This window comes from Podarcis filfolensis, assembly GCF_964270895.1.
Source record: "Podarcis filfolensis genome assembly, chromosome: 1".
In the NCBI taxonomy this organism is placed as follows: Eukaryota; Metazoa; Chordata; class Lepidosauria; order Squamata; family Lacertidae; genus Podarcis; species Podarcis filfolensis.
The window spans coordinates 67254291-67281996 of record NC_139604.1 but is presented as its reverse complement, the minus strand read 5'-3'; the positions used below and the strand labels follow the sequence as shown (position 1 = coordinate 67281996).

The following is a 27706-nucleotide window of genomic DNA, read 5'->3' as shown; positions in this document are numbered from 1 at the left end:
AAGACTGAGATCTAAGGAGAGTTTCCTAATGGGGGTATTTGGGTTCTTTCAAGTATTGCAGACATACTCATTAAACATAAGGAGCTCAGGGGCTGGAATGATGGTGGTGTAAGGAAGTGAAACTAGAAACATTGATTATCCAGACAGTTCTCAACAGCCCTCCTTCCAGGAGCTCTCACGAATGGCTGTATAAAAGGAAATAATGGGGATGGTAGTGAAGGTAAAGAGGAAATTAGAATGGGATGCACTTAAAAAGAAGAAATGTTAAGGAACAAACCCCTGATGAGAGGGATGTGGAGATCAGAGTAACAAACTGAAGCGGCGCCTGGGAAATTTTTCAGAATTGTTTGTAAGGAAGTTATTCCAGCAGAGAAATTTACGTCTGTTGAAATGTGTCTCAGAAATTAAGGGGAGAAGCTGGGAAAAGAAACTTGAAGGTTTGCCCTCCCTCCATTGGGGGTTTGCGTGCTGTTCTACACTAATATTTCTCTTTCTTCTTGATTGGGCTCCAGTTGTTGCTAATCTGCAAACATTAAAGGGAATGTCCTATTGCTACATTAAAAGTGAGAGAAGTGGAAGTTTTTATTGGCCTTTGGTATTCCTCTGTAAACTAAGGTGGAGAGATCGTGTTAATGATACTTTCAGGAAGTCTTGTTTATGGGCAGAAGGTCAAATTGTCACTTTACCTCTAACAGTCTTATCATTTCATCTCATAAAGTATCAGCAATTAAAAAAACCTAATAAAGTCAAATTCTGAAATAAGAGTTGTTCTCTTCAAAGTGGGTGTTGGAGTGGCCATTAATATTATGGGCTGTCCTTTGACAAACTTTGGTTTTTGATATCTTCTAAGAAACTAGCAACACTAATGGTTTAAAAGCTGTTCTCTAGCTAGGAGAAGACTGCAGTGCACTGATTTCTTCTGTATTACTAAGATTTCTGCAGATCTAGTTCGGAAGTACGAGAGGAGAACTGGCTTCATATTTATTTTATTTTTAAATTTTCTATCCCACCTTTGGAAGCATAGAGTTTGCACAGTTGCTGTTCTGTGCAATTCTGCAATTCTGATATTTTTTGTCAGTGTTTTTGTCCGTGTTTTTGGCAAATGCTCATTTTTTGTATAAGTAACTTGTTAATTAACATCCAGGCAAAAGGCTATTTCTGTGGGATAGGACTCAATAATATTCCAAATACGTGAAAGGACAAGAAGACAAAACTGTCACAGTCTTGATTTGATGTCTCCTGGCACCATGTCAAGTTGTGTCAGTGAGGTACCATCACGTCCTATAAGTCCAGAGTGATCTGATGTGATTAGATTGATGCAATAGAATGTGATATTGAGGTAGTGATGGGGAATCTTATTTTAGGACAGAAGCAAAGGTCAAAAATTAGGGCTGAAGGAGCAGATTCTATGACCTGGAATGTATAGAAACTCAAGTTATACTCATGTGGACTAGGTTACAACTGAATTTCATTTTCTTCATCTTTATTCCTTCTTGGGTGACTATGCCTGTTCAAACCAACTCAGTGCCAGGTGTAGATCCAAAGTTGGATCAATATGGACAGACTGCTTTTGAATTGCAAAGGATTCAAGTCCTGCTCGCTGAGTCAATTCGGTGCAGAATAATATGACCCATTCTAACCTTGGTTTAACTGAAGGTGCTTCGGTTAATAATTTGAGGCTACAGTTTGGCCGAAGTTAAGCACTTTTCACTCACACTGATTTCAGGGGGAGAGATTTTAAAGCAGGCTCTTCACTCTTCCATTGAGATCAAAGGGATTTTTAAAATGCTTAACTTTGGCTGGATCCTTTCCTTAGTTTATTAGCATTTTAGAGAGCATGGGCGGGGGGGGGGGGAGGATGCCAAACAGAATGAGTGGAGGAGGAGATGTTGAACTGGGTAAAATTAATAGATGGAATTGTGTTGGCGTACTGCTTCTCATTGTAGTTTCAATTGAGGTTTAAAATAATGGGATGGGCTTAGGGGACATTTAAGTCTCCTGTTCCCATGAAATGTAATAACTCTCTCTCTCTCTCTCTCTCTCTCTCTCTGGATATCTCTTAAATGATACTGTTGAAGGAAATCTGTGGTGGTATAAAGAGGGAAGCAGTGTTTCAAGAAACTTAAAATTTGATAGCTATTAAAGTTTAACAATGTGTTAGAGAAGTATTATATTTGCTTTTAAGATTCATTTAAAAGAACCTTGAACAGGATGAAACCTGACAAAATAGATGCTGTGTATACTTTTTCAATTTGGCAAAAGTGATGCTTTCTGAGGGCATTTAAAGACCAGATCTAAAACTATGGATGCTTAGGATTGCTGGAAATGATAATGGCATGCCTTCTGAAAAGAAGTGCCTTTGGGATTGTGGCATTAAAATCCCACTGACAGTTGTGGCATTCATGCTATAACATAAAAAAAATTCTCGTTTGCAGATGGGCAGTGGCCAAATGAGAAGGGAAGTTTTAAGTATTGAATGAAATGATTCTCTATGCAAAATGATCTATTTAACATCAAATACGTTCAAGGACTGTTAGGATTAAGCATTCAAAATGAAGGGGAAAGGCAAAGCCATTTGAGTTGAGGATAAGGAATCTAATTAAAATAGGTATTAAGGGTATCTGGCTTGAGCTTGCTATCGTGCTTTTAAAAGATGACTCTTGTATCTGTTGTAAAGTAGAGGGAGAAGTATAGCGGAAACTGGAATGAAATGTTTTCTGGGATTAAAAAGGCAGTCGGAAACTTGTTCTTTAGCACTGAGTACTTAAGAACCTCATCCTGTAAGTGTAACCCTTGTTTCTTGTGATAGAAAAATCTGAACGCTTCTTCTGAGAGTACGTTTTATGTGTGCAACTAGGGAGCGTTTCGGTTCAGATTTTGGTTTCAGCACCAGCACTGTAAACTATCATAGTGAGACAATACGGAAAGAATGAATTGCAGACGAGAACCAGCTAGTAAAGGATTCCCCATCTTCATCATATCTAGGTGTTACTAGTGAAAAAATCATGAGTAGAAGGTCTCCCAATTCACTACCTTCCCCCGTATCCAAGAGTTCAAGTTTTAGATTAAAGCATATTGATGTGAATATTGTAGTTTGTCTTCAGTGTTGTGTCAAAATGTCAAAGTGGGGTGTGTTTTAGAAATAAACAAAGTGATTTTACAGAGGAAGCTGCCAAAACGGCTTTCAAACATAGAAATATAACATGACTGTAGGATTGGGGTGGAAGAGTCACATATATATTATTCAGATGATAAAGTCTTTTGCATAATGACTTACCACCTAATTTTTTTTGTGGGAACCCATGCATGTGAAATAGCACCCATACACACCCACACATGTAAGACTGCAAAAAGTTATTTCACACTGTATATTAAAACAACAGCCTGAGGGTGTTTTACCATCTCAATAAAGTGGGAGGGGGAAATTGGGGGGATCTGCCCTGAAACTCCTATCTACTACAGTACAGAACTGTGTTTCTGAACGATAGACTATGACCTGCTAGAAGCAACCAGTTATTTCAAAGTAAGCAGGAGAAAAAGAGAAGTGTGTTTTGTGGGGGGGGGATGTGTGTGTCTAAGTACGATTAATAATGCAGATGGTAGTTTACTGTACAGATATTAAGGATATTTTTTTCTCTCCTACTGAGCATCATATCAAAGGTGCACTCAATCAAATAAATGAACCAATGTAATGAAAATGGAGAGCATCAAAACGACAAAGTTAATAGAAACGCAACGTAGTTGGTGCTCTCTGGTTATAGCGCACACGGTGCTGCAGGTGGTGCTGCTGAGCTGGAAAGCTTTAAATTCTCCATTAAAACCTGACAGAAGAATAAGCGGGTGTCCCTGGGAAATGAGTGCATTTATTCAGCAGCAAGGGTGCAAAGCTCACACAAATGGAGAAGCAGAGGCAGCAGTAGCTAGGCTCAGATATTTTTCTCCCCCTCCTCCCTCTCTTTGAGTGTAATTTTAGATTGAGATTCAGCTTAAATCCAAGGGGAAAACACTTTATAAGGCTGAAAGCTGTATAGTTGCAACAGCCAAGGTTATGGGCTATCAAATGCAATTACATTAAAACAGATTATACTGTGCAAATTGAGCCATTTAGAAGGTGAGAACCAAAGAAACAGCTCTGACCCCCCCTTTTTTCTAAATTGCAGTTTTAGTTCCTTGCAATTCCAAGGTACGAAAGTAGGTGAGACTGCTTTTGTATCTGCAAAGTGCTTCATTTTTGAAGGTAATTCTAACTGAGTGCAATCTAGGTTAAAAGCTGGACAACTGGATAATTAGAGCTCTCTCACTGCTAGAGGACAATCAGCCGTACGTGGCAGCTCATCTTGGCTCCCACGTAGACTAGCTCTTTTCTGCCTTGAGTGGAGGCTATTGGAGACAGAGCGTCTGCACCCCGACTTCCTCTGAACCCTGAGATGATGGTGCTGGACAAGGAGGACGGTAGGTGAGCTGAGATTTTGTGGGCATCCCTCAGCATATTCACGTATGCTGCTTACATGCAGCGAATGAACCTTAAGCGTGCTTTAGTCTCCTGTCTCCCGTTCATTTTATGACCCTGTCTGATATAACAGCTTGCTCCCTCCTCTGCTCTGGCTGCTCGGCAAAGGGGGGAAGCAACTCACGCTGCTTTACTTTTGGTTCTAGTGAAGGCTAACAAGTTAAAAACTGTTTAATTTTAAAATAACTGTGGGAGGGCCCCCCCTTACTTGCCACCCTGCTTGCTGAATTTATTTTTATCATCTTAGTGTAGTTTCTCCCTCTCTCCCCCCCTCGCTTGCTACTTGAGAGAGTATTCAGAACTCTGCATCTCTAAAACGCCTCTCTTTCTCTGTAGCTATAAGCTTAATAATTACAGTTGTGAATGTACCTACTAAATGGCTCTTGGAACAAACATTTTGGTAGGAAATAGTTGATTTCTTTAAACATAAACGTGTGTGTGTGTGTGTGTGTGTGTGTGTTTGTGAATTCCTCCTGTTTTAATTTCTGAGGCTAACTTATCCCTTGCAAAGAGTAAATGAATAGCATACAAGTACAGCAAAGGGTTCAAAGGCAGATGTGGCATAGTTGTGTGTGACTGTGAAATGACCTGCGAGACGCAACTTAACCCTGGTGGTTTCTAGGAAAAGTACGGTAAGTGAGAAAGACATGCTGTTTACAAGCATTGTTTGTGTGTGTGATATATCTGCTTCAGCTAGTCTTGGTGTGCCTGTGATACAGATTATCGTTGGTCAAGTTTAAGGGTAGCGTATGAAATGTTGCGCTTGGAATGCGAAGGGGCAGCTAGTAAGTTAAAAGAAGTGTGAGAGTTCAGAATCCTCCCTCCCCTCTACTGTTCGTTTCATTTTCTCAAAAATGACACAAAGTGAACTAGAACATACTTCCAGGGAGAAGTTGTGTGTTAGGTTAAATATTAGTTCTTCATATGGTGGTTTCATACAAGCACGTTGTCTCCTGCATTTACCAAGTGACAGCAGACAGTTTCTGCTATCTGTTTCTGCTATCTGTTGCAGAATAGCATGTATGTTGGTTGGGGTATGTGTTAGGGTATCAATGGGGAGAGTGGAAAAAAAATCCCACACTGGATATGGCCAGGTTTTCAGTGGAGATATCAGCAGCAGCATTATTTTTCTTTTCCAGCCCACTTAGGATGATAAATAATGTTGCTGTTGAAGAAAGTACTCAACATAACTTTTCATGCAGTTGGTGTATTATTTAAGGCAGCTCTGAATATTAAAATAAAGCAGTGTTGATTGCATAAGGTTGCTATTTACAACATTGGCTAGCTCAGGGTTTTTTTAAGGCAGCAGTCTTACACAAGCATCTGGGAATACGTCCCGTTGAACTTGCTGGAGCTTCTTTCTGACATGCATAGGATTGCACCATTCATGTCTCTTTTATCAAAGGTAAGTTAACATGAGAGTGGGGTGGGACAGAGGAAAAAGCAACACGCTTGCATTTAAGAAAATTGTTAATGCACTGGTGTGTTTCAGGATGACAGAAGTTCTTTGAAATTTTGTGTCTGCCCAGAGATCTTTTAGGTTTTTCTCCTTGGCATGTAGTGGGGTGTACCTAATTTGGATGCTGGGAGCCCCCCTGGGAAGTACTGCAGTATTTAATGCATACACTGTTTTGATCTGCTTTACATAAGTTTAACAGTGCAATGCTTTATATTGGTGCAGTCCTATGCATATCTATTCAGAAGAGAGTTCCACAGAGTTCAGTGAGACGTACTCTCAGGAAAGTATGCAACCTTACTGTATTTTTAAAACTCCTTTGATGCTTATTTAAGTGTATTACAGTGTCACTAAAATTCTTAGTTTGAGCTGTCAGTCATATGCACGAGTAAAAGCTGCCATCTAGAATTTTGTATTAACTGGACATGTGTGATGACAGAAGTTTTTCTACCAGTTCTGTTTGACTTTATGAAAATGCCCTGGTGCTTAAAAAGTAAGTCGTCCAACAACATTTGTTCTAGCCTCTCTTCAATAATCAATAGATGTGGCTTCAAATAACAAAGTGGTTTAAAATTATGAACAAAATAGTTATTTAGAATAGATTAGTATAGGTTAGAGATAGCAGTTTTGCAAAGAGAGTTGAAAGTGGTATCACTCATTTTTGTTAAGCACCCCAGAAACTCCACTTACTTCTTTTGTCGCGGTGTTGTTTTTGGTCAAAGAGGTGTTTCAGGTATTTGAAGCACTGCAAAACCTGCAAATCCTGTTTCATGGAGCCAGTAAGGGATGAGTGCACACACCATAGGCAACAGCATCTCTATCAGACCACTCTTTTCCCCCTGAAAAAACTGGCAGAATTAGCAAAGGTATTTCAAAGTGCTTGCTGATGTTAGACACTTGCTGAATGAACATTGTTGTCATTGTTCTGTCCCAGCTTCTACCAACCTAGCAGTTCGAAAGCATACCAATGCAAGTAGATAAATAGGTACTGCTGCAGTGGGAAGGTAAATGGTGCTTCTGTTGCATCAGAAGTGGTTTAGTCAGGCTGGCCATATGACCCGGAAAGCTGTCTGTGGACAAATGCCAGCTCCCTCGGCCTGAAGCAAGATAAGCGCCGCATCCCATAGTCGCCTTTGACTGGACTTAACCATCCAGGGGTCCTTTACCTTTTTACCTATTGTTGTTCACGGAACAGATGGCATATATATATATATATATATATATATATATATATATATATAACGTAACAAATTTAGTTACATGAGAGTAAGCTCTGCATACATAAGGAAGCACATCATAAGAGTACTGAGGCTGCAATGCTATACACACTTACTGAAGAGTAAGCTCATTGAAAGCAGTGCATACATTATGCTGTTGGCTTATAATTCTAAACATTATTATCAGAAAGGAGGGTTCATTGTAGCCTATGTTTCTTAATTCCAAGTACACATGATTAGGATCAGGCCCAAACCTCCATGTGAATAAGAAATATTTGGCAGGCTGACCTTATTTTTTCACTCATTCACAATAACTGTACTGATTTCTTTGTTTCCCTTCAGAGTTTCAAGTGTTCAGAGGAAAGCAACATCTTCTATGGTTGGAGTTTCTTGTTGTTTCTTTTAGTTCACACTTAGTTGAAGGTGTTGCACTGTTGAGACGGAGTTTGGTATCAAAGACCAAAAAAAAAAAAAAAAAAAATCATGACATGATGGTCTTTCTGAAATCAATAGGATTTGCATAACAGTGCCTGAGATCTCTGCTAGATTTTTTGGGTGGTGGTGTAATCTAATTAATACATGAAGGAAAACAAAATGAAGTTGTGTGCAGGAATTTAGAAACATTGTTTCATATGTAAAAGGGGTAAATGAGGAGTGCAGTCTAGAAATAATAGAACTCCCACCCCACTCTAGCCGCCAAATTAAATATCCACATATCAAGTTAAATTCAAGTGCTTTGATAAATCTGTTTTAAAACCATTCCTTAATAAAGGAACTTTGACAGTTACTCTGCCTCTACTACCTAGTTTAATTTGCTGATAGCCTTGGACCACATTGTTTACATTTCTTTTCTTTTTTTTTGAGGGGGGGGGAGTTTGCCGGAAGCTGGATGCTTGGAGTAATGAATATCAAATAATTTTTAGAGCAATGGGTAGGTTAACTGCTTTTGCAATCCTTTACAAAATACTTATTATACAAAATGGTGCAAACCTGTACACCCGTTAATACCAAGAAGAGAATGAAATAGCAGAAACCTGAACTGCAAAGATCAAACCCTGAATCTGCCCAGTCCCTGTTTTTATATAAGGTCTGATGGGCAAGGGAAGTCAAATGAGTTGGTCATTCAAAAAGGTGGTCAACAGCTTAGATCAAATGGTCACCATGACAGTGAATATATTTGGAATTCATTTAAATTTGGTATTTATATTTGAATTTTGCTCCTAAATGGAGTCTCCAGAACTTTAAATAAAATCCCAAATTTTACCGTATTGGCCTGAATATAAGCCTCACTTTTTTTTTCCAAATTCTGACCGTTGAAAAGTTAAAGTATGGCTTAAATGTGCGACCTTACAAAAATTGGCTTTTACAATTTCGCTGCTGAAACAGACATATGGTAAAATGGAAGGGGTGTGAGTGCCTGTGGAATTTTAAGGCAGCGGCTTATATTCGGGTATTGTCTTTTTTCTCTTTCCCCCTTGAATTTTTAAAGGTGCGGCTTATATTCGGGCCAATATGGTACATGAATTCCAAATATATTCATCTGTCATGAGACGTGAGCATATCCCCAAAAATCACTCCATCAACAGCATAAACTTCTGCAAAAGATAGCTCAGTTGGTAGAGCATGAAACCTTTAATTTCAGGGTCATAGGTTAGAGCCCCACGTTGGGCAAATGATTCCTGCATTGCAGGGTTAGACTAGAAGGCCCTAGTGGTCCCTTCCAACTCTACAATTCTATGGTTCTGTGAAAAGCACTATTTATACCTAATCTCCAAATCCTGTATTTGAGTTTAAGATCCTAGTGTTGGAATCTTCAGTTTGAAAATTCAGCCTTTGCACGTAGATTTCAGTTTGATGCTTCTAATTCATTTCATTTTGGAATTGCAGAAGGCATAAATCGCTGGTGTTACTTAGGCGTACTGTTTAGTTAGCACTGTGTTTTTCTTGAATGATTTTTTTTTAAGTAAAAGTAACAATATGTAAAGGAGAGTAGATACGGATGAAGGTTGTTAGCAGTTGGAAACATCGGCCAGTTATAGAGCAAGACATTGATCAGCATATTGTAGCATCCATAGCTCTTGAACAGAACAAAGGTCACAGTAGCAGGAAGCATCAAGATTAGTTAGAGAACTCCAGGCACTTGACGTTGGGGTAGATTTCTCTAATAATAGTGAAAGTCAAAGCTTGCAGATAAATTGATCAAGAAAGGACAATCCACTTGATGTAAGATACCATTAGCAGCACACTTATGGGCATTTAAGAAGGCACTTACAGAGTAAAAACAAACCTGAAGTGGGGTGTTGACGGTATTGAAATGTGGGAATGGGAGATATCTGGTGTATTGATAGTGAAGAAATGGATGAGGGGGGAAAGCAAGTGACTCACTCTAAAATGTCACCTTAAGCACCACTCTGACTGCTTTCTACTTTGAGAAAACGATATGCATGCGCAACATTATGGAGCCATTGAACAGGCACTTCTGTATATTGTGCGTCCCACCAGTCCTCCTATAATGATAAATCTCTTTGCTTTGGAATAGATGCATTTCCAGGAGATATCCTGGTAAAAGTTATCTGTAATTACCTGCGGCAAATTGCAAAAAGAATTAGAAATACATTGCTGCTGAGGGACTCTGTAATGTACCTAGTTCAGAAAATTATGCAGTCTACTAGGAAGAATGAAGATACTTTGTTCAAAATGAGTGTTAAGAGTATCAGTTTATTAATTGCATTTATCATTGGCAATGCCAGAAAAGAAAAGAGAAAAGAAAAGGTAGTTTTAGCAGCGGTAAAAGCAGAAATAGATGTTTGTCGTTCTAGTATAGCATAAAGGAACGCCACCAAAACATCTCGCTTATGTAGTGGTAGTAACATCACGACGTCTTAGAAGAACACACAATTCAGTTTCATCACTAAATATTGGGGATTATCACATGTCAAACTGGTAGTACTGGTTTAATAGTAATTCTTGGTTTAAAAGTAAAAGTCAACCTAACCTGAGTGAACAAGGCTGATGGCACATGTCTGAATGTAATAAACTGAATAGTTGTATGTGATTAAAAACATAGCTATTTTGGGGTCCCACCTAAGTACAGCACTGTCTTTTTAGAACAACAGTCTTAGAACAAGCAGTTCAAATGTGTGAAGCATACAGTATGTCTGGACAGAAATTTATTCCTCAGGGTCTTGAGTCAGTGGTACTTTAACCAATTATTTTCTCCACCCAAAAGGAAAATGAGGTGTTCTAAGAGCCATAAAAATGAATACATGTGACAGCAGAGAGCCTGGATCATCCACTGGACAGAGAATTTGCTTTGTAAGACCTGGGTTCAAAGCACAACTTTGCCACAGGTTTCCTAGGTTACAGTGAGCAAGTAAATATTTTCTGTCTCGTACTCTAAACATTGGAATATTCAGAGAGTGGTTGTGAGGAAGAGTGAGCTGAAATTTGTCAAGTGCGTGGCATGCCATTGAAAAGATTGATTGGAATAGACTTTCCTTTGTTTTAAGGTAACATCAAGGCTGTAATCCTGTGATTATGGGCTATGCTTAAGGTTCATTTGAATCAACGGCAATTGCATGCATGTGGCTGTTGTAGGATGCCAGCAATCATTTGACTGGCTATGCTTGCAAACCCAGTTCCTAGAACTTTTCTAGGGACCAAACACATAATAAATAAAACCTGAGGCTGGATCCCTCCTTCAAGTTGTGCTCTTAATTCCCAGATGTTGCTGTTGGGATCAGTTTGGATACTCTGTTTTAGCATTAATCCCTGGAGAAGGGGGATGAATGTATATGAAAAGTATGCACTTAAAGGTTTACTTTTAACTGTAGTATGGAAGAATCTTTGAAACGCAGGGATACAGACACTATCTTTCTATGGACCTGCATTCAGTGTTCATGTTGCACTCATAAGAGATGATAAAATATCAATCTCTTTGCTGTAGCAGCTCTTATGAAACACTGGAACTACAGAATCTTCAAAAAATGTTCCTTTTAAGAGCAGTACATTATTAATAAAGTAGTCCATTAGGTCTGGTGATAAAGGGTCAGAGAGTCTGAAATATCTGTCTCTCAAATGGTTAAGGAATTTATCACGGTTGGAGGATTAATTGATTTCATTTGGGAAGCATTTTAGGTCTTCACATTTCAAGTTCAGAGGTAGCTGTGCTCTGTAAATGTGACTTTCCTACTGGAAGTTCTTGTTTAATCCACATCAGATCATAAATTTGATTCACCCCCCACCTCCCAGTGCAAGTGCACCTCTGACTTGGACTGAACATTTGTATATTCATTAATCTGTATCCTTCCAGCTATCTTCCAAGGAGATCAGCATGGTGTTTTAGTCCTGCAACACCCCTGTGGGGCAACTGAGGCTACGCGAATCCACCCAGAAAGTGCCGGGATCTTGAGGCTGGGCTCCCACATTCAAGAGTACTGTTTAATCTACTTGCACCAAACACTTGCGCAACACTTTAAAATAGTTAGATGATGGAAAGAGCATCATTATAACCTCCAGGTGAGATTTCAGTATGGAATTTGAAGTTAACAAGACCTATTTATACCGACGTTAGTAAAGTTGGCTGTGTGTACGTAAATTAATTTCAGCCACTTTGGGGCTTGCAAACAGCAACAAGAAACAGTTAGTGGCTGGGTTTGTACATAATGATAAGCATTCATTTATTGTGTTTGGAAAGAGTCACAATACCCCTGCGAGTCCCACCCTCTCCCTTCTCAGATGTGGCTACAAAGAGGAATTCTGAAGCCTTTGCGCTTAAAACAGTTTGTTGCACCTGAACCCAATCAACGTAGGTAGTATTAACTATGGCTTGCTGAAATAAGTCAGCTTCAACCATGGTTATGAAGCCGGTTTCTTGAAACCCACGACTGAAGCTGACTTGTTTCAACAAAGATCAACCACAGATGGGGCATTGTAAACAGTGGTTAAATGAAATCAGAAATGAGAACTTCCGACTGAAAGCTGCATTGGAGGAGGAGATGGGAGAAGAAGTGCATGGACTGAGGATCACCTAGGCTCAGTCCTCTCACAATAATCCATAGTCGACCATAATGTCCAGACACAGCCAGTATGTGTTGTGGGTGCAAGTGCTGTTATTCATTTCAGGTCTGCAAGTACCTGTCAGCATTGTTATTTCCCATATCTATTAGGTTAATATTATTGTCCTCCTTTCTTCTTCTTCCAAGACACATCCTGAGATTATTTTTTATCCGCTTGGCTCAAGAAATTCTATCAAGAATAGCACTAGGCAGTACTGACGCATAATTGAATAGGTTTAAAAAAACAAAAACACTTGATTTATTCCTGGACAGTGTTGAAAGGTATGGCTCAAAGTCACTGAAAAGAAGGGGTTTGGTAGAGCAATTCTTTGTTCTGTACTTCCTTGAGCTGGATTTTCTCTTCTTAAAAAGATTGATACTTATATGCTTAAAGTGAAAGAGATTGGATGTGAAGTATGTGAGCGGCTACCTTCGTGTCTTCCGTGGAATGATCAAGAGCTGCGATCTCACGAGCTGTGTTCAGTTTGGACGGAAGAAACAGAAACATATTGCAGTGGACTTGATTTCTAATAAATAAAAGCAAGTATAATGAGTGTGTAACTGGGAAGGAAGATAAAGGCAGCCATGCTTTAAATTGTTAATGACGGTGCCAATGGCTGCAGCTTTACCACAGCTGTTTAAATTGATCAATTTTGTTTAGGCAGTAGCCCGGCGTGCAGCCCTTTCAGTGGAGCTCCAAGATATTTTTAAAGACAAATCTGGATCTTATTAAATGGGCTTTTTAAAGGTCTGGAGTGCCAATATTGCGGATTATTTTTAAGGGTGGATTTGCTTTCTATTGTCACAATTCCGACAGGAGCGCATTCTCTGTGTAACACCTCTAAGCCTCGGGCTCCTAATAAAACCACAGTTTTGAAACCACTTAACAATTAAAGTACCAGGATTGTTTGTGAGTGGATTCCGGACTGCAGCCTAAAGAGTTCCACTTGTTAATTTTTAACTAATGACACGTAATCAAAATGGTGGAATGGAACACCAGCACGAAATACGCCACTGCTTTGCCATGAGTTCTTGGCAGGCTTTTATTGACAGACTGTCATCTTGCTGGGCGGGGAGGGGGAAAAGTGTATATATTCCAAGATTGTGGATGGGCCTTTAATAATACTTAGCATTTATATAGCAGTTAAGAGTGTTCAAATCACTTTTCCAATATTGTAATATTTGCAACAACCGTGTAAAGCCACTCGGACCCCCATATACTAACTCCAGGTGTGAGGACTCCCTAGCAAAATGCTACTGGATTGGCCTCCCCAGGTTCCTTTCTCCCCCACCACAGCAGGCTTACCCACAGTGAAAGGCAGAAGCGCTGCAATTTGTGCCAAATGACTGTGAGCTGCCTGCTGTTCTAAATTTCACGCGGTTCCCTAGTGTCGCTGCAGGGCGCTGTGGGACATTTAAAATGGCAGGCAGCTTCCCAGATCCAGCTGTTGACACAAGGTTAGCCCACAGCTGGGAGAACAGGCATGTAGGAAGGCTCAACCTCAGTTACAGTGCCCCAACCTGCCTCTGGTCTGTGGGCCTCAGCACCTGCCTGAGGGTTCCAGATGCTGCACCCGGCCCTGAAGGTAGAGGTTAGAGATGGAAAATGTGGTGGAGTGGTTTGCTGGAGAACATCAAGTGAATTCATGGCAAAGATGACTTTGAGGTTCTGCCGCTTAGCCACTGTTCTATACTAGAGGTATTCAGCCACGAATACAGACCAATAGCAACAAAAGTCCCGATTACCACAATTGTTTGTACTCGCCGCAGATGAACTTTTCAAAAATAGGTTGTGTGGCTGAACACACAAATCTGGCACTTACTGGGCATGGAAGTATGGAACAAATGCTAGTAAAGTGCCAGATTTGTGTGTTCAGCCACACAACCTATTTTTGAAAAGTTCATCTGCGGCGAGTACAAACAATTGTGGTAATCGGGACTTTTGTTGCTATTGGTCTGTATTCGTGGCTGGGGGACTACTGAACTCTAATATGCAATGGCACCTACTCAGCTCAATGCTCTTTGGTTGAAGGTTGAATAAGCGGCTGAAGGTTTTTGCAGTGGCACTAAAGGCTGGCAAAACCTATCCAGTAGCTCAGAGGAAAATGAGCCTTGTTTGAGCACTAGTTATTCCTTGGCCCCTATAATGTGTTTATAGTTGCGTAAGCTTAAGATGAATCTGATTTCTTTCTCTTTTTTTTAAAAAACCCATCCTTTGAAAGGAAAATGGTTTCTATAAATATTCTGCTATAGATATGAAGCCAACAGTGGGCAGCCGCCTTACACCTTTTGACCTGTCTGCAAAGAACAGAGCTCTTCTCTGCAAAGGACTCCTGGATGTCTGTTTTTACTCTGTGCCCTTCCATTCATTTGCCTATACAAAGCAATAAAGGGTAAAACTAAAGTAACATAAATTGGTCTGTCTTCCTGAATCCATGTCTCGCTAATGTACCCAGATTAACTCAACTGTAAATTGTCTCCTTTGGATGTCGTGTCTTGCTGAAAGTTTCCTATATGATTCATGATTTGAATTGCTTTTAACAGCTATTGGCTAAGCAATATGGTAAATGTACAAGGTGATGCAATTGGCATTAGTGAGAGAGAGAGAGAGAGAGGATGCACAGGAGCATGTAATGCAGTCAATACTACATTAACTACTGATGCCCAATTACAGAAACTGGAAGAGTGGCTTTTAGGAGCATTAGGACTTGCAGAAGAGCTGAGATCACCTGCCGCTCCTTGCCTAAAAGCTTCACCCTTTATGCGCTGGGATCAAAGCAAACATTCAGTTGCTATTTTGTCGTGCACAGCAACAAAGGGGCGTGTGGGGAGGGGGCGGTTCTTGTTATTTTCCTTGCCTAAAAAGAAGTGTCACACAGATGCTTTTAATGCATGTAAATTCATGTCTTCGTTTTTCAAGATTTTGCTCTCCCATCTCCTGGGGGAGAGGCCCTATTTGAATAAAGACTTTAACCACCACTGCTCTAACTAGTTCTGTTGCTCTGTGCCTTTGTCACTGAAAGACGTACTCTACCTCTCCCCCCCTTCTTCTTTTTTTGTCTTTAGTGAATTAGACGGAGCAGAATTCATCCTCCCCACCCCGTATGGTTTCTGCACTTTCTCTAATCCCAACCTGATTGTTTGAGAGGCGAGGTGCCTTTAGTCGCTAGAAAGCATTCTAAATATAGAGAGATGATGGCTTCATTTCTACTGAGGTGGTAAACCTGAGATTCAACTGTACTGCTTCAAACAGCAGTTGTGGACTCGCACGATTGAAAGTGCTTCTACACACAAAATCAGTCAATAAAAATCCCAGCATGTCAGGGAGAAGGGTAGGTTAGATGCTTCCACCATGCCAGTTTCCCTGGGGGAGGGGTTTGGGGGGCCCTTCAGGTTGGTGTTTTATTGAGGCTGCATTTGGCAACATGTTATTGACAATACTAGGTCTAATACTACATTAGCAGTGGATTTAACCTATGTTAATAGTTATTCTATGATGATTTACCAACGCTACCACAGGATTTATGTCAGGAGGGGTTGCAGCGCAAGAAAAGCAGGAATTTTAGCAGGAAGTTACAGGATACCTGCCACAACAGCATCATGAGCGTAAATCTTCATGAAGGTGCAGGATAGATAGATAGATAGATGATAGATAGATAGATAGATAGATAGATGATAGATAGATAGATAGATAGATAGATAGATAGATAGATAGATAGATATAGATAGATGATAGATGGATGATGATAGATAGATAGATAGATAGATAGATAGATAGATAGATACAGTGGTACCTCTGGTTGCGGACAGGATCCATTCTGGAGCTCTGGTTGGATCCTGAGGTTTTTGCAACTGGAGGTGTCCTGCGCATGTGTGCAGCGTGGTAGAGCGCTTATGTGCATATGGCATATGGAAGGCTAGGGTGAAACAAGTTGTTTGGGATAGCTAGAGTTCAACTGGTTGAGTAGAGTACAACAGATAAATGCTTTAAGCTCTTGGGGCATCTAAGAAGGAGCAACTGAAGCCCATACTTTAAAGATACAAAGTTTTGACACCTAGAGTTCAAATTCCATGCTGTAACTCTCAAATATTATTTTTCACTGTTTTTAGTCTAAAAGTAATTTGCAATATTTAGCTCATCCTTGAGAAATACAATGTGATTCCAGTTTTACAGATGAGAAGAATGGAGATTGATGCTTGTCTAGGAACTGTTCAGTGGAGTTAATGACTGAACTCTGATTTGAACTTCATGTTGATAGGACAGAGTGCAGTGCTATCTACTGGACCATTGTATGTGGCAATTTATAAGAAATAAGGAGAGGATGTAAGCCAGTGGTCAGTGTGCAATGCAGATTCTTAACTTCCACCTCTCTTGTTTCATGTCAAAAGGTAATGACATATGCGAATAATTTTATAATTAGGCACAAGTCAAGCACAAGGAATTATTAAAGCCACTGGGAGCTTGAAAGGATCTAACTTTGAAATTGTAGCAGTGCAGGGTGAAAGGTTTGTATTGTAATGTTTAGTGAAATAAGTTTAGCGGAATGAAGAATGCCAAGACTGAGGGCTCATAGACATCATGACCACTACACAGAAGTCAGTGGAAATAGCCTCCATGTTGCTGTGATATGCAGGGCAGCTGGGTTCTCCTTGTCCGCCATGGTGTGGCAAATCGACCTGCATGTTAAAGCCACTGAGTAGATATCAAGTGGCCTCCATAGAGTGGTCTCTTTGGAACCCCCTCCTCTTCAGTATTAGACAGGTACCACCTATGTTATGTTTTCGGTGCCTCCTGAAGGCCTTTGTCTTCCAACAAACCTGTTAAGTTGATATCTTTTCCAGTCTGCATTACTACTGGAATTGTTTATACAATGTTTTATTGTTTTACCACTTGCTTTCTGCCTTGGGCTCCTTTGGAAGCAAGGGAGGGATATAAATTTAGGAAGGAGTTCAGTGTCATGTTGTGGAGAATATGTCACCAGAACAAGCTTTGCTACTTACCAGATGGAACAATCCTCGCCCCTCACATGCTGTTCTGGGTGTTTTTCCAACCCTCCTGATCCAATTTTAGGGTTTGGGAAAAGCCCTCATGCAGAGCTTTTGTTGATGAGACTCAAAAGAAATAGTATTAAGAAATAATGGAGCAACCTTATCAGTGTCTTCAAAGAGCAATTCTGAGAGGAGGAGCCGAAACTATTGTTGCCTTAGTCCCAGTTCATACATTCAAAAATCAGGCATTCAAAGTGGATTTAATCACTGTAGCTGTATAGGAAAAGTAACATAGGCGCTGGATCCTCTTTGTCAAAAAAGAAATTTTGGGAGCCCTCTGACATCCTTATCCTTTGGAAAGAGAAAATGCATGAAGGACTTCTTGACAACCTCCTGGACCTCAGCTTCTATGTTACTTTTGTGGCAAAGAGGGAAGATTTAGGAAATATATCAATCTGACTATGACTTAGATTCCTAGACTGAGACATTCCTTCTTTGTCCTGCTACTTTGCATGGAAGGGAGCAATAGAAAGCAGTATGTTTTCATCGCCTTCCTATGAATATTTCCGCCCCCCTTTTTCATAGAGGGAGAAAACTCAAGTCAAGTGCTAATAAATCCCAGAACAGGGGTGGCCAACATGGTGCTCTCTCTATGTTGCCGGGCTACAACTCCATCAGCCCCAGCCAACATGGCCAAGGGCAGTGGGAGTTGTAGTCCAGCAACATCTGGAGGGTACCACATTGTCTATCTCTGTCCTCGATTTATTATTTCTCAAAAGAATTCATGGGTATCCTTATTGATGAATCAAGAGTGCGTACTAGTGTTGTTCCTGACTTGGCTAATACTTTTGCATGTCTGCATATGTTTTGTTCAATCAAGTATTGGGCAGAATCAAAAATTGGGAGAGGATTGTTGCTGTTTGCTCTTCTTCATCAGTGCTCCTTTGTAGACCCAAAAGACACTCAGGAGAAGACCAGAAAGTCATCCCCTGGCCTTCAATCAGGGCAAAGAGTGTGTGATGTTCTGGAGTCATGAGTCTGCTGGGTTAAGATCTGGTGGTTTTCAGAAATCTTGTTAGAAACGGATGCCAGTGGTTCTATATGCAAAAGACTTCCAACACATGCTAAGTTGTTTAAACAAGCAATAGCTTCCAACTGGTCAAACTCTTGTGATCAATGTTTAGTTTAATGGGCATTGGTGACAATATTTCCCCTGTAACAGTTCAGGCCCACAACCCCCAAAGTTTAAGAAACCTAGGCCTCCTTTTGATTTTAATCCCACACCCTTGCACTCTGATACTTTCCTTGGTGAAGTTCTGGGCTCACATTCCTAGTTAAGATCACAGGCACACACACCCATATGACTCATTTGTTAGCCTTTTCTTTTTGGAAAAAAGTGCACTCTTTAAGTGGGCTGCTCAGCGAAATAGGTACATTCATAAAATAGCTGATTGAAAAGCAATATTTCAGATAAATACAAGCCAGTGATCTATCAGCAGCTGTAATAAAAGCTGGGCTTCAGGCTGTGATTTTATTTTGAAATAATAAGAATTGCTTTATTCTTTTTACTTGAGTTACCATGGTAATTCTGTCGTGTAGCAGTGTTATATTGATTTAGAAAGTGGACAGTAATATTTCTTTTGTGTTACTCTGTTTCTAGGGGTTGATTTCTAATTTCCACTTGGAGATTACTTTTATAAATTTCTTAAGTCCTTCCCCCTTTTTTCTCTAGCAGTGTAATTTCCCTCTCACACAGTGCTATTTTCTGAGCTTATTGGTTTGCTCTTATTTTAAATTAAACTTGCAGGCTTCAAATATTGAAATGACATCTTTGTCTGTGTCTGTACTTTGGTTTAGCAAAATATTACAGTCTGGTGTTTTATACTTAATAATTTAAGGGAAGCTTTATGGCTGCCATCAGTGGTTCTTGGGTAACGTATGACTAAACCAACAGAAAGCGTGGACCTCTAACATTTTAATACTGTGTAATGATGCCTCAACCTTGCATACCATTTCCTTTTTAAAGAAAAATGTACCTGGTATGCAAGAGCAGGTTTTAATAATTAAGATCTCAGGTTATTTATGTGAATTTATAATAGCTGGCTTGGTTTCTGCCTTCATAACTTCCAAGGTAGCTAAGAAAATAGCCAGTTCAGTGCATGAGGAGTTTGGCGCGATGGGGAGACAAAGCCTTCCATACATTTTCTTCCTTCAAAGTGTTCTTCCATGTCTGTGCAGGTGGTAGCCAGAGCAAAATTATTAAAAAGCAAACACCTAAAACGGCGACAGCTAAAATGCAACATGGTTGTTGTGCCTGTATGACATCTACTCAGAATTGCTTGGCATCATGTAGTGTTCTTAAAGCTTGGGTCACCAAACCTTGTTAGGCTACAATTCCCTTCATCCTTGACCATTGCTGGCTAGAGGTGATGGGAGTTATAGTAACTGGTCCGGAAGCTTAAACTAGTACAGAATGCAGAGGCCTGGCAGCATGTAATTCCACTGCTGAGACAGCTGCACATTCAAGATGCTTTTGTCAATTCACAAAGACCTCAACAACTTGGGCCCCAAGTATCTTAAGGACTGTCTGATCTCTTGTACTCCATCTTGATCACTGAGATCATTTTCTCGTGATTGCCCACATCCCTGAGGTATGGTCAGACTTCATAATGGGCTGAGCCTTTAGTGCAGGAGGGCCTGCCCATCGAACTTCGTACCAGTAGAGGTTTGCCAGGAACCACCCCTGCTTTCTTTCAGACATCTTTGGAAACTGTAAGATTTAGACACACCTTCACAATCTGAATTCCTCTTTTTAGCCAGCCAGTCTCTACCCATTTTGCATTGATGTTTTGAATTATGCTTTATAGATGCATGTGGACTGGCTTTATTGTGTATGCTGTATGATTTACGTTCTGAAAGTGTGGGTTATTAAATAAATAAATAAAGTTTGACAACATCAGTGGCCCAAGGCCATCTGGGGACCCTGGTATAATAATAAGCCCTCTTCCTTTTTCTCCTCCTGCCCTTAAACCATTTTTCTTTCCTCTTTTCTTTTCTACTGTTCCTTTTTCTTGTTCCCTACTGGTTGTCAGTATGTTTGGGGGAAGACTAGCTCAGGCCCAGGTAGCAAAGTGCTGCACTCCAGATGTTGGACCACAACTCCCATCATCCTTGACCATTGGCTATGCTGCCTGGGGATGATGGGAGTTGTAGTCCAACAACACCTGGAGGCCATCACTCTTTCATGCTCAAAAGGGTAGATTTAGGGAGGGATTGAATTGTCCTGCTAGGTTTATAAAATATAAAATGTATACATTATTATTTTTTAAAAAACAAACTATGATCCAGTTTCAAACATTTAGGAGCTATAACTGATCTGCCAACAACATTGCCGTACCTTTGGTGCTAGTTATCAACACTTTTGGTCTGGATACCCAACTGCCGAAGATCGTGTAGCCGTTATCTGTTACATTTAATTGCTTATCAGCAACTTCCTCTAAGCGCATGAGAAATAATGCTCACATGATACTCTTCCTGGGAAGGGTTTGTCTTAGGAGTCTATCCTTGCATGTTTCTTTGATCAGTTCCCTCCACTGAAATCAATAGGGATCCCTGTGTCGTCTGTGTTCCACAGATCTACGAACACACTCACTGATCCTTAGGTGAGACTGATGTGCTTTTTATTTATAAAGTGACCTGTAAAGGTTGTCATCCAATTCCTGAAGGTGCTCATAGATTGATAGAATTGTAGAGTTGGAAAGGACCCCGAGGGCCATCTAGTCCAACCCTCTGCAATGCAGGACTCTTGCCCACAGCTAGTAAATATTTGACATCATTTTTAAATTGGGCATAATTTTACAGATTGAGAAAGGGATCCCACTTAGGATTCTGTCTATTTAGAGGATCAGGACCTAATTTTATTACTTAAGACAAAGGTAATTCTTCATTTGCTTTAAAACTTTGTACAGTGATACCTCAGGTTAAGTACTTAATTCGTTCCAGAGGTCTGTTCTTAACCTGAAACTGTTCTTAACCTGAAGCACCACTTTAGCTAATGGGGCTTCCTGCTGCCGCTGCGCTGCCGGAGCATGATTTCTGTTCTCATCCTGAAGCAAAGTTCTTAACCCGAGGTACTATTTCTGGGTTAGTGGAGTCTGGAACCTGAAGCATATGTAACCTGAAGCGTATGTAACCTGAGGTACCACTGTATTTGGGAAAAATGGTTCAAATGTGAGGGCCGATATGAAACAGTAGAGTTATTTTTAATCTGAGAACAAACTTTCAGCATGCTTTACAAATCACCCACCTTGATATCTTTGCACATAAAGCAGGTGAGAGTCCCTAGCCATCCTTTTGACGTCACTTGGCCACAGCTTAAATGCAAATGCATCAAATTAGGAAGCCTATCCCTTGTAGCCTTGGGCTTTTCTCTCAAACCTGCTATTCTAGAATAGCCTTATTGTTTGGATACAACCAATATTTTTAATCAAAATTCACTTGGCAGGGAAAACCCTGCACATTTCATTGCAGCCTGAAGATATGTTTATTTTATTATTCTGCTAGATGTTTCACTTGATTTTTTTAAAAACCCATTACTTTCAAAATACAGGACAAGGTAAATCTTGGGTTCTAAAAGTAATGTTACCTAAGATGCTGGATTAGCTATGCAAGGCTGAAATGAATAGCCTTTCATAGAAGACAGCATATCCCAGGGTGAGGGAACTAGTGATCCCAAGTGCTGGATGTTGCGGATCTCCAGCTCACATCATCTCTCACCATTGTCCTTGCTGGCTGGGGCTGGTGGGTGTTGGAAATCCAAGGACCACTGATGGAAGATCTTAGAATTGTAGAGTTGGAAGTGACCCAAGGGTCATCTAGCCCAATCGCCTGCAGTGCAGAAATCTCAACTAAAGCATCCATGACAGATGGCCATCCATCTGGATTATGATGTGTGTAACCTACAATGGGGTGTGTGGTCTATTCTCCAGTTTGCAGGTTAATTGTTGAAGAGGTTCCAAAGTAAAATACTGGTCATTGTAATAGTAAACCTTTTCCACAGGTGTAGCTGTGTTAGCAATGTGTTGCGGTATGTATATGTGTGTGTGAGAGAGAGAGAGGGGCCACGTTCACTTTTGTCCACTATGGCATGCAACCCTGGAGGGTTTCCTATAAGGCACTTGTGTCCCTTTGAAAAATATTAGACACCCCTGCTTTAGCAAGACATGAACAAGCTCAGCCTTTTCTGGGCTCCATCACTCCCCCTTTCCTTGTCTTCCTTCCCTACAGCCAGGAGGAGTTTGGAAATGTTGACTTTTGCATTGGGTTTGCCATAGCTTCCCATGTTATCCAAACTGGTTTATATGGTTTTTGCTAACCATGGTTTAAACACACCAGCATTAGAAACAATGACTTGACGTTGGCTTGTTTTAAACTACTCTTAGTTAAGCCAAACCTGCTCCTCTTAGCAGCACAAGGAGGCAGGGAAAAGGACAGAGTGGGGTGGGACACAAGCCCAAGAGCAGGCTAGGCTTGTTCATGGTTCATTAAACCATGGTTCAGCATGATATCCAAACAGTGCTGAAACAGTGGCACTGTACACATACTTGTTTTTGTCCTTTTCTCATTCCTCATCCTCTCTCTCATTTCCCACTGTTGATAACTGACACGTTACCTTGTTTTTAAGACTGGGTTTTTCTGTGATTGTGGCAACAAATCTTTTTGTTCATCCTTGAATCCAGACTTGCTGATCCTCAACTTGAACGCTGGCCTCATTTCTAATGCTTAGGCGGTTAGGTGCAATGCCTTCTGTTGGACTGGAGACCATAATTCTTCCCTTGCAGGAGATATTGCTAAATAGGAGGGCTGGCAACCTGGATCTGAGTGAACTTCATAAGCAAAAGAAAGACCTTCCAGGTCATCCCCAAGTGATCATCCTGGATGCTTGATTCCTATATAACTCGTTGACATGGTAACAGCATCGCATAGTTTCACTACATCAGTTTTGCATGGTGATAGTATTTGAATGTATCGTCACACATAGTGAGTGCATAAATTGACTACTGTAGTCTTCACTAGGGTTGAACTAGGTTGAAACACTAGCCTTCCATAAATGTCAACTCTTGCCACATGCAGATGAAGTCAAATAGCTTCAAATTGATGACCTAGCCTGAAGAAAGGAGAACAATGGAGCACAATTAATGTTAAATGTTAACATGCAAAGCGAGCAACTGGGGGACCCTTGGACAGTGAAAAATCAGGCATAAAATTCCAAGGCAAGCCAGATGCTTTTCAGTTTTTATGCAAAGATCTGGATATGGTTTTTGAGTACTTTTAGTTGAAACCACTTTGAAACTTACCCAGTCATCAGGGACCCTAAAAAGTCAGGGTATCTGCTCATGTGTTTTCTAAGTCTGTCCAGTCACACATGCTTAAAAACCCTTCTTCAGACCTTAGTGCTCAACACATAAAGATCTGAAGGACCATGCCCAGAGATGATGGCACACCCCTGTGCCTTCTCTAGTTTTTGCTGTGGCATATTGTGTGTTCAGATGAACACCAGAATATAGCTAAAGTTTTTGAAGGATGATTAATCCAGGTTCAAATCTGTGTTCACCTGAAAAGTTCACTAGCTCTCTGTGGACAAGCCACTATTTCTCAGTCCACACATTCATGTCCCTTAGCTCTGAATAATTCCTTGCCTGTGTAACAAAAGCCATGAGAGCTCAAATGCTAACGAATAGGTATTTTGTGTCATCTGGAGCACAATAGTTTTCATTGCTGGCAGCTGTAGGCCGTCAAATGATAATCACCGAGATGCATATAAATGCGTAATCATTCTACCTTAAGTCTTCTTTAATAAGGCTGCAAATACAAAGGAAATCCATATGCAAAAATATTTTCCTAATATGCATGGGGACAGGTGGAGAACGATAACTAAACATTCAGAGCTGATGGTGTTGGTGCTTGTTTCCATTCGTGGACACATAGAGCAATGAAAAGTTGAGCAGGGCAACAAAGGATTTATAGTACATGAAGGCAAGACACCAGAGTCTAAGCAGAACTAGCTAACCCCAGTTAGGGGCCTAATCTGGCCTCCCACGTGAATTTTTTCTACATCCCCTCCAAGACCCAGCCTAGATATAAAGCCCAGCACCCTGACGGCAGTGCAGATTGCCCCATCCCATCATCAGATCAATCATTTGATGAGCAGAGGGAAGGGGCGATACCCCCCCCCATTTCTGCTGATTTGCATGTGTGGCTGGCTTTGAATGCATGGGAAAGTGTGAGGTGACCAGATCCACTGTTAGTCACACACACTGCTGGCATAATGAGTCCATCCCCAGAGGCTTGCTCAAGGGTAAATGTGGCCCTTGGGAAAACATGTTATTCTCCCATTAGTCCCAAGCATTATTAGTCATCATATATAGCACGTGATTGGAAAGGCCAGGGCCTTCTCAGTTGTGGCACCGATGTTGTGGAAACCTGTCTCCAGGGTAGTTTACTTGCACCCATCTTTATGTTCTTTTTGTGGCTTTGTCAAAACATGGCGTTTTAGCATGGTGACTAAATGCTTTTAGGATTTTCTTCTACTTCTTTGATAGATGATTCTCCTTCATCGGTTTTTAAAAATTACTACTGTTGCTGTGCTTTGATTGACTTTAAGAGGTGTGTATGTATGTTTGTCAGAAACACATTTTAAAAATAAAACCAGTTAATACTGTTTGTTTGGTCTAATATAAAGAGAAACAGGGAGAGATCACATGAGGGGGAATCAACATCCTGACTTGCCCAGCTACTGTTAGTATCTTGGAGAGCCTTGCCTCAAGGCATGGCCTAAAAATACAAATAGATAAATAGATATGTCAGTGAGTTTATGGTCTGTATGTTGCTTGGACAAGATATTTGAGGCTCCCACCATCTGCTTTAGACTGTAATTGCAATTTGTCTCTCCCTCTACAGTTCATTCGATTATGACTATAAAACACACCTTCTGGGATGGCATAATTGGGCAGCTCAGAAGTAATCTTGGTTTCCACAGGAGAGAAGTTTGCAAACTGATGTATGTGGTACCAGAACTCACTAAGAATCTGATTAGAGGCAGGAAGATCTTGCGCAAGGATTGTAAGCTCCCTGTTGATTTGAAAGGGTCAATAGATTGACACCGGCCTAACTACTGTGTATTAAGTTAGGTTTGATTCAAATACTACTTTGTTTGTAGTACTGATTGGGCTATTCTCCAAGAAGCCACTGTTAACATAGTATAAATACACATGGGCCTTCCATTTAGTGCTGTGCTTACTGCTCAGCAGTTGTGGATACTCAGCAACACACATGGCAAGATGGCGCCAGTATAGCTTGTCTTTGTTTCTTTTCGCTTTCTCTTCTTCTCTTCTTTCTCACATATGCACCACCCCATCTCTTTCTATTTTTAAACAGCATTTGAAGATCCATTTTTAAGAAGAACTGCCATTGTAGCCTTCAGCTCTTCCTCTCCTTGTGTCTCCTTTCCCTTGCCTTATTGTCTGTCTCTGGTTGCTTCCATGTGAGTCCTCATTCCCGGGAATTGCCAGAGAAATTTACAGGGAATTAGAGATGGAGGAGAATTTTGTTTGGTCTGCTTTTTCAAAGTGAGCTGACACCATTCATGCCTCACAGGCTAGTACACAGATCAGAATGTAATTATCCTTCAGGTTTTGCACTTCTTTGAATTTTGCATTGCACTTTTTTGTTTCGAAAATGTATTAAAAACGTGTCTTTTAGGGTAAAAGATGTTTAGAAATGCATCCACTGAGATGAAATAACATACTGTATTTAAGTGCATGTTTATGCTAAAATATTTATTTGCATATGTATTAAAATAAATACAACTTTTTGTAAAGTTACTTTTTTAAAAAGAAAATTCAGATTGATTCAGAAATGAGACTAAATGGTCTTATGAATGAACACATGAAATAGACATAGATCTGAAGTATAGTGTTTCAGCCATCCGTACAGAGAATCCCTGCTAATTTGTTGGTAGCTAATTGAATTCCATTTTTTCCCTGAGTTATCTGTCCTTTTTTAAAAAAATGAATCTGAATTTTCCAAGTTGCTGTGGCGTTTAAGCACCTCACTTTAATGTATAAACTATTAAAGTGCTATTGATGCACTATTGTGTGGCTTATGAGTTAGGGTGACATACTTGGCAATGCTGTTGTGGAAGAAATGTTAAGGGAGAGAAGCAGAAATCCCCCTCCTTTGAGTCAGTCAAATTCCTAGAGGAGCAAGGGCTGTTTTTGGTACCCTGCATGTTGGTAGAGGCAGTGAGAAAGTGCCCTCGTTCATCCCTGGAACTCTCCATTCCCTTGTTCTGTGACATACACCTGCATTTGCTGTGCAGCCTCAGATGGAGCATCTGCCTCTTGCTCCAGCTTCTGCACTTCAGAGATGATGGGGGCATAATGTCCTTGAACACCAGCAGCTTTTTGGCATTTTGGACATCTATCTCAATGGCCAGCTCCCCCCCCCCCCAGTGCTATGCCTGGACAGGATGGTACAATCTTGGGGTTGGGGGGCACCAGGGTCACCATTTGCTGCCATCCCCATATCCTCTGCAGCCATAAGCTAGCACAGCAGGTCATCTAGACCCTGTGCACCTTGCATTTTCCCTTCCCTGTAACTTTTAAATTTAACTCACAGCTGTTGGCATTTCTTTGGAAAAGGTGTATATTTTCACTGTTCAGATATATATAACTTTTGAAAAGGCAGCAATCCTTAGCGCATTGTTTTTACAGTGAACAAATACCATTGCATTCAATGAGGCTTACTTCAGAGTAAAACGTTCTTAAGATCTCACAGCAAGGCTGCAATCATCCACTTTTGCCTTTGCTGTGGAGACGGGCATTGTGGGGCATTAATATAGAGCTGTATTAAATGGTTTGTGGAACCACAATTATAATTGCACTTCCAGCTGATTGGGGGAAAGCAGTGCTTCAGCAGCCCTAAAGGATCCTAGTGTGGAAGCAACCTACATAATATTATAAGAGAGAGAGAAAGAGAGAGAGAGAGAGAGCTTGTTTCCTTTTTTAACTGCTGCCCACAGCTTATTATTTAAGTCATATAGAAGCAATAAAGGTGATTGCTACACAGCATTTGCCAAACCAGTTCCTAATACTTGCCATTTACTTTCTATGAGATGGTTTACACTTAATGCTGAAACCAGGTTTAGGAATCAGGATCAGGTTGTGGCAGCTTTGCCAACTCAGTGCCCTCGAGATGGTGTTACAGTCCAAAGTATCTATGCCTTGCTATGAACATAGCCAGGATCCCAAGCTTTCTGCATTGAGTGTTTTCTAACGTAAGATCCCATAGGCCACCCCTACTATTTAAAACAAGTGCAGCATTAAATCTCAACCAGTCCTAATAGATTTTTACAAAACAAAACAAAAACCATTGATGGATATGCTATCTATACAGCACCATTAATATTGGGGTTCTT

The 27706-nt window shown here is 40.5% G+C and overlaps 1 protein-coding gene across 6 annotated transcripts in view; it reads left to right on the top strand.

Annotated features, from left to right (window-relative positions):
* The window catches only part of LMO1 (LIM domain only 1), a 103061-nt gene that overhangs the window by 4258 nt on the left and 71097 nt on the right, over positions 1-27706 (top strand). Inside the window, exon 1 of one of the 6 annotated variants that reach the window (XM_083590457.1) lies at positions 3864-4452. The exons of 1 other annotated variant lie outside the window; for it this stretch is intronic. In XM_083590457.1, the coding sequence (XP_083446583.1) occupies positions 4428-4452 (25 nt within the window). In that variant the 5' untranslated portion in view covers positions 3864-4427. Of the gene's footprint in view, positions 1-3863; positions 4457-4858; positions 4911-5001; positions 5143-5795; positions 5916-27706 lie in introns of those variants that run through there. 4 more of the 6 variants (XM_083590461.1, XM_083590456.1, XM_083590460.1 and 1 more) reach the window with 4 other exon arrangements.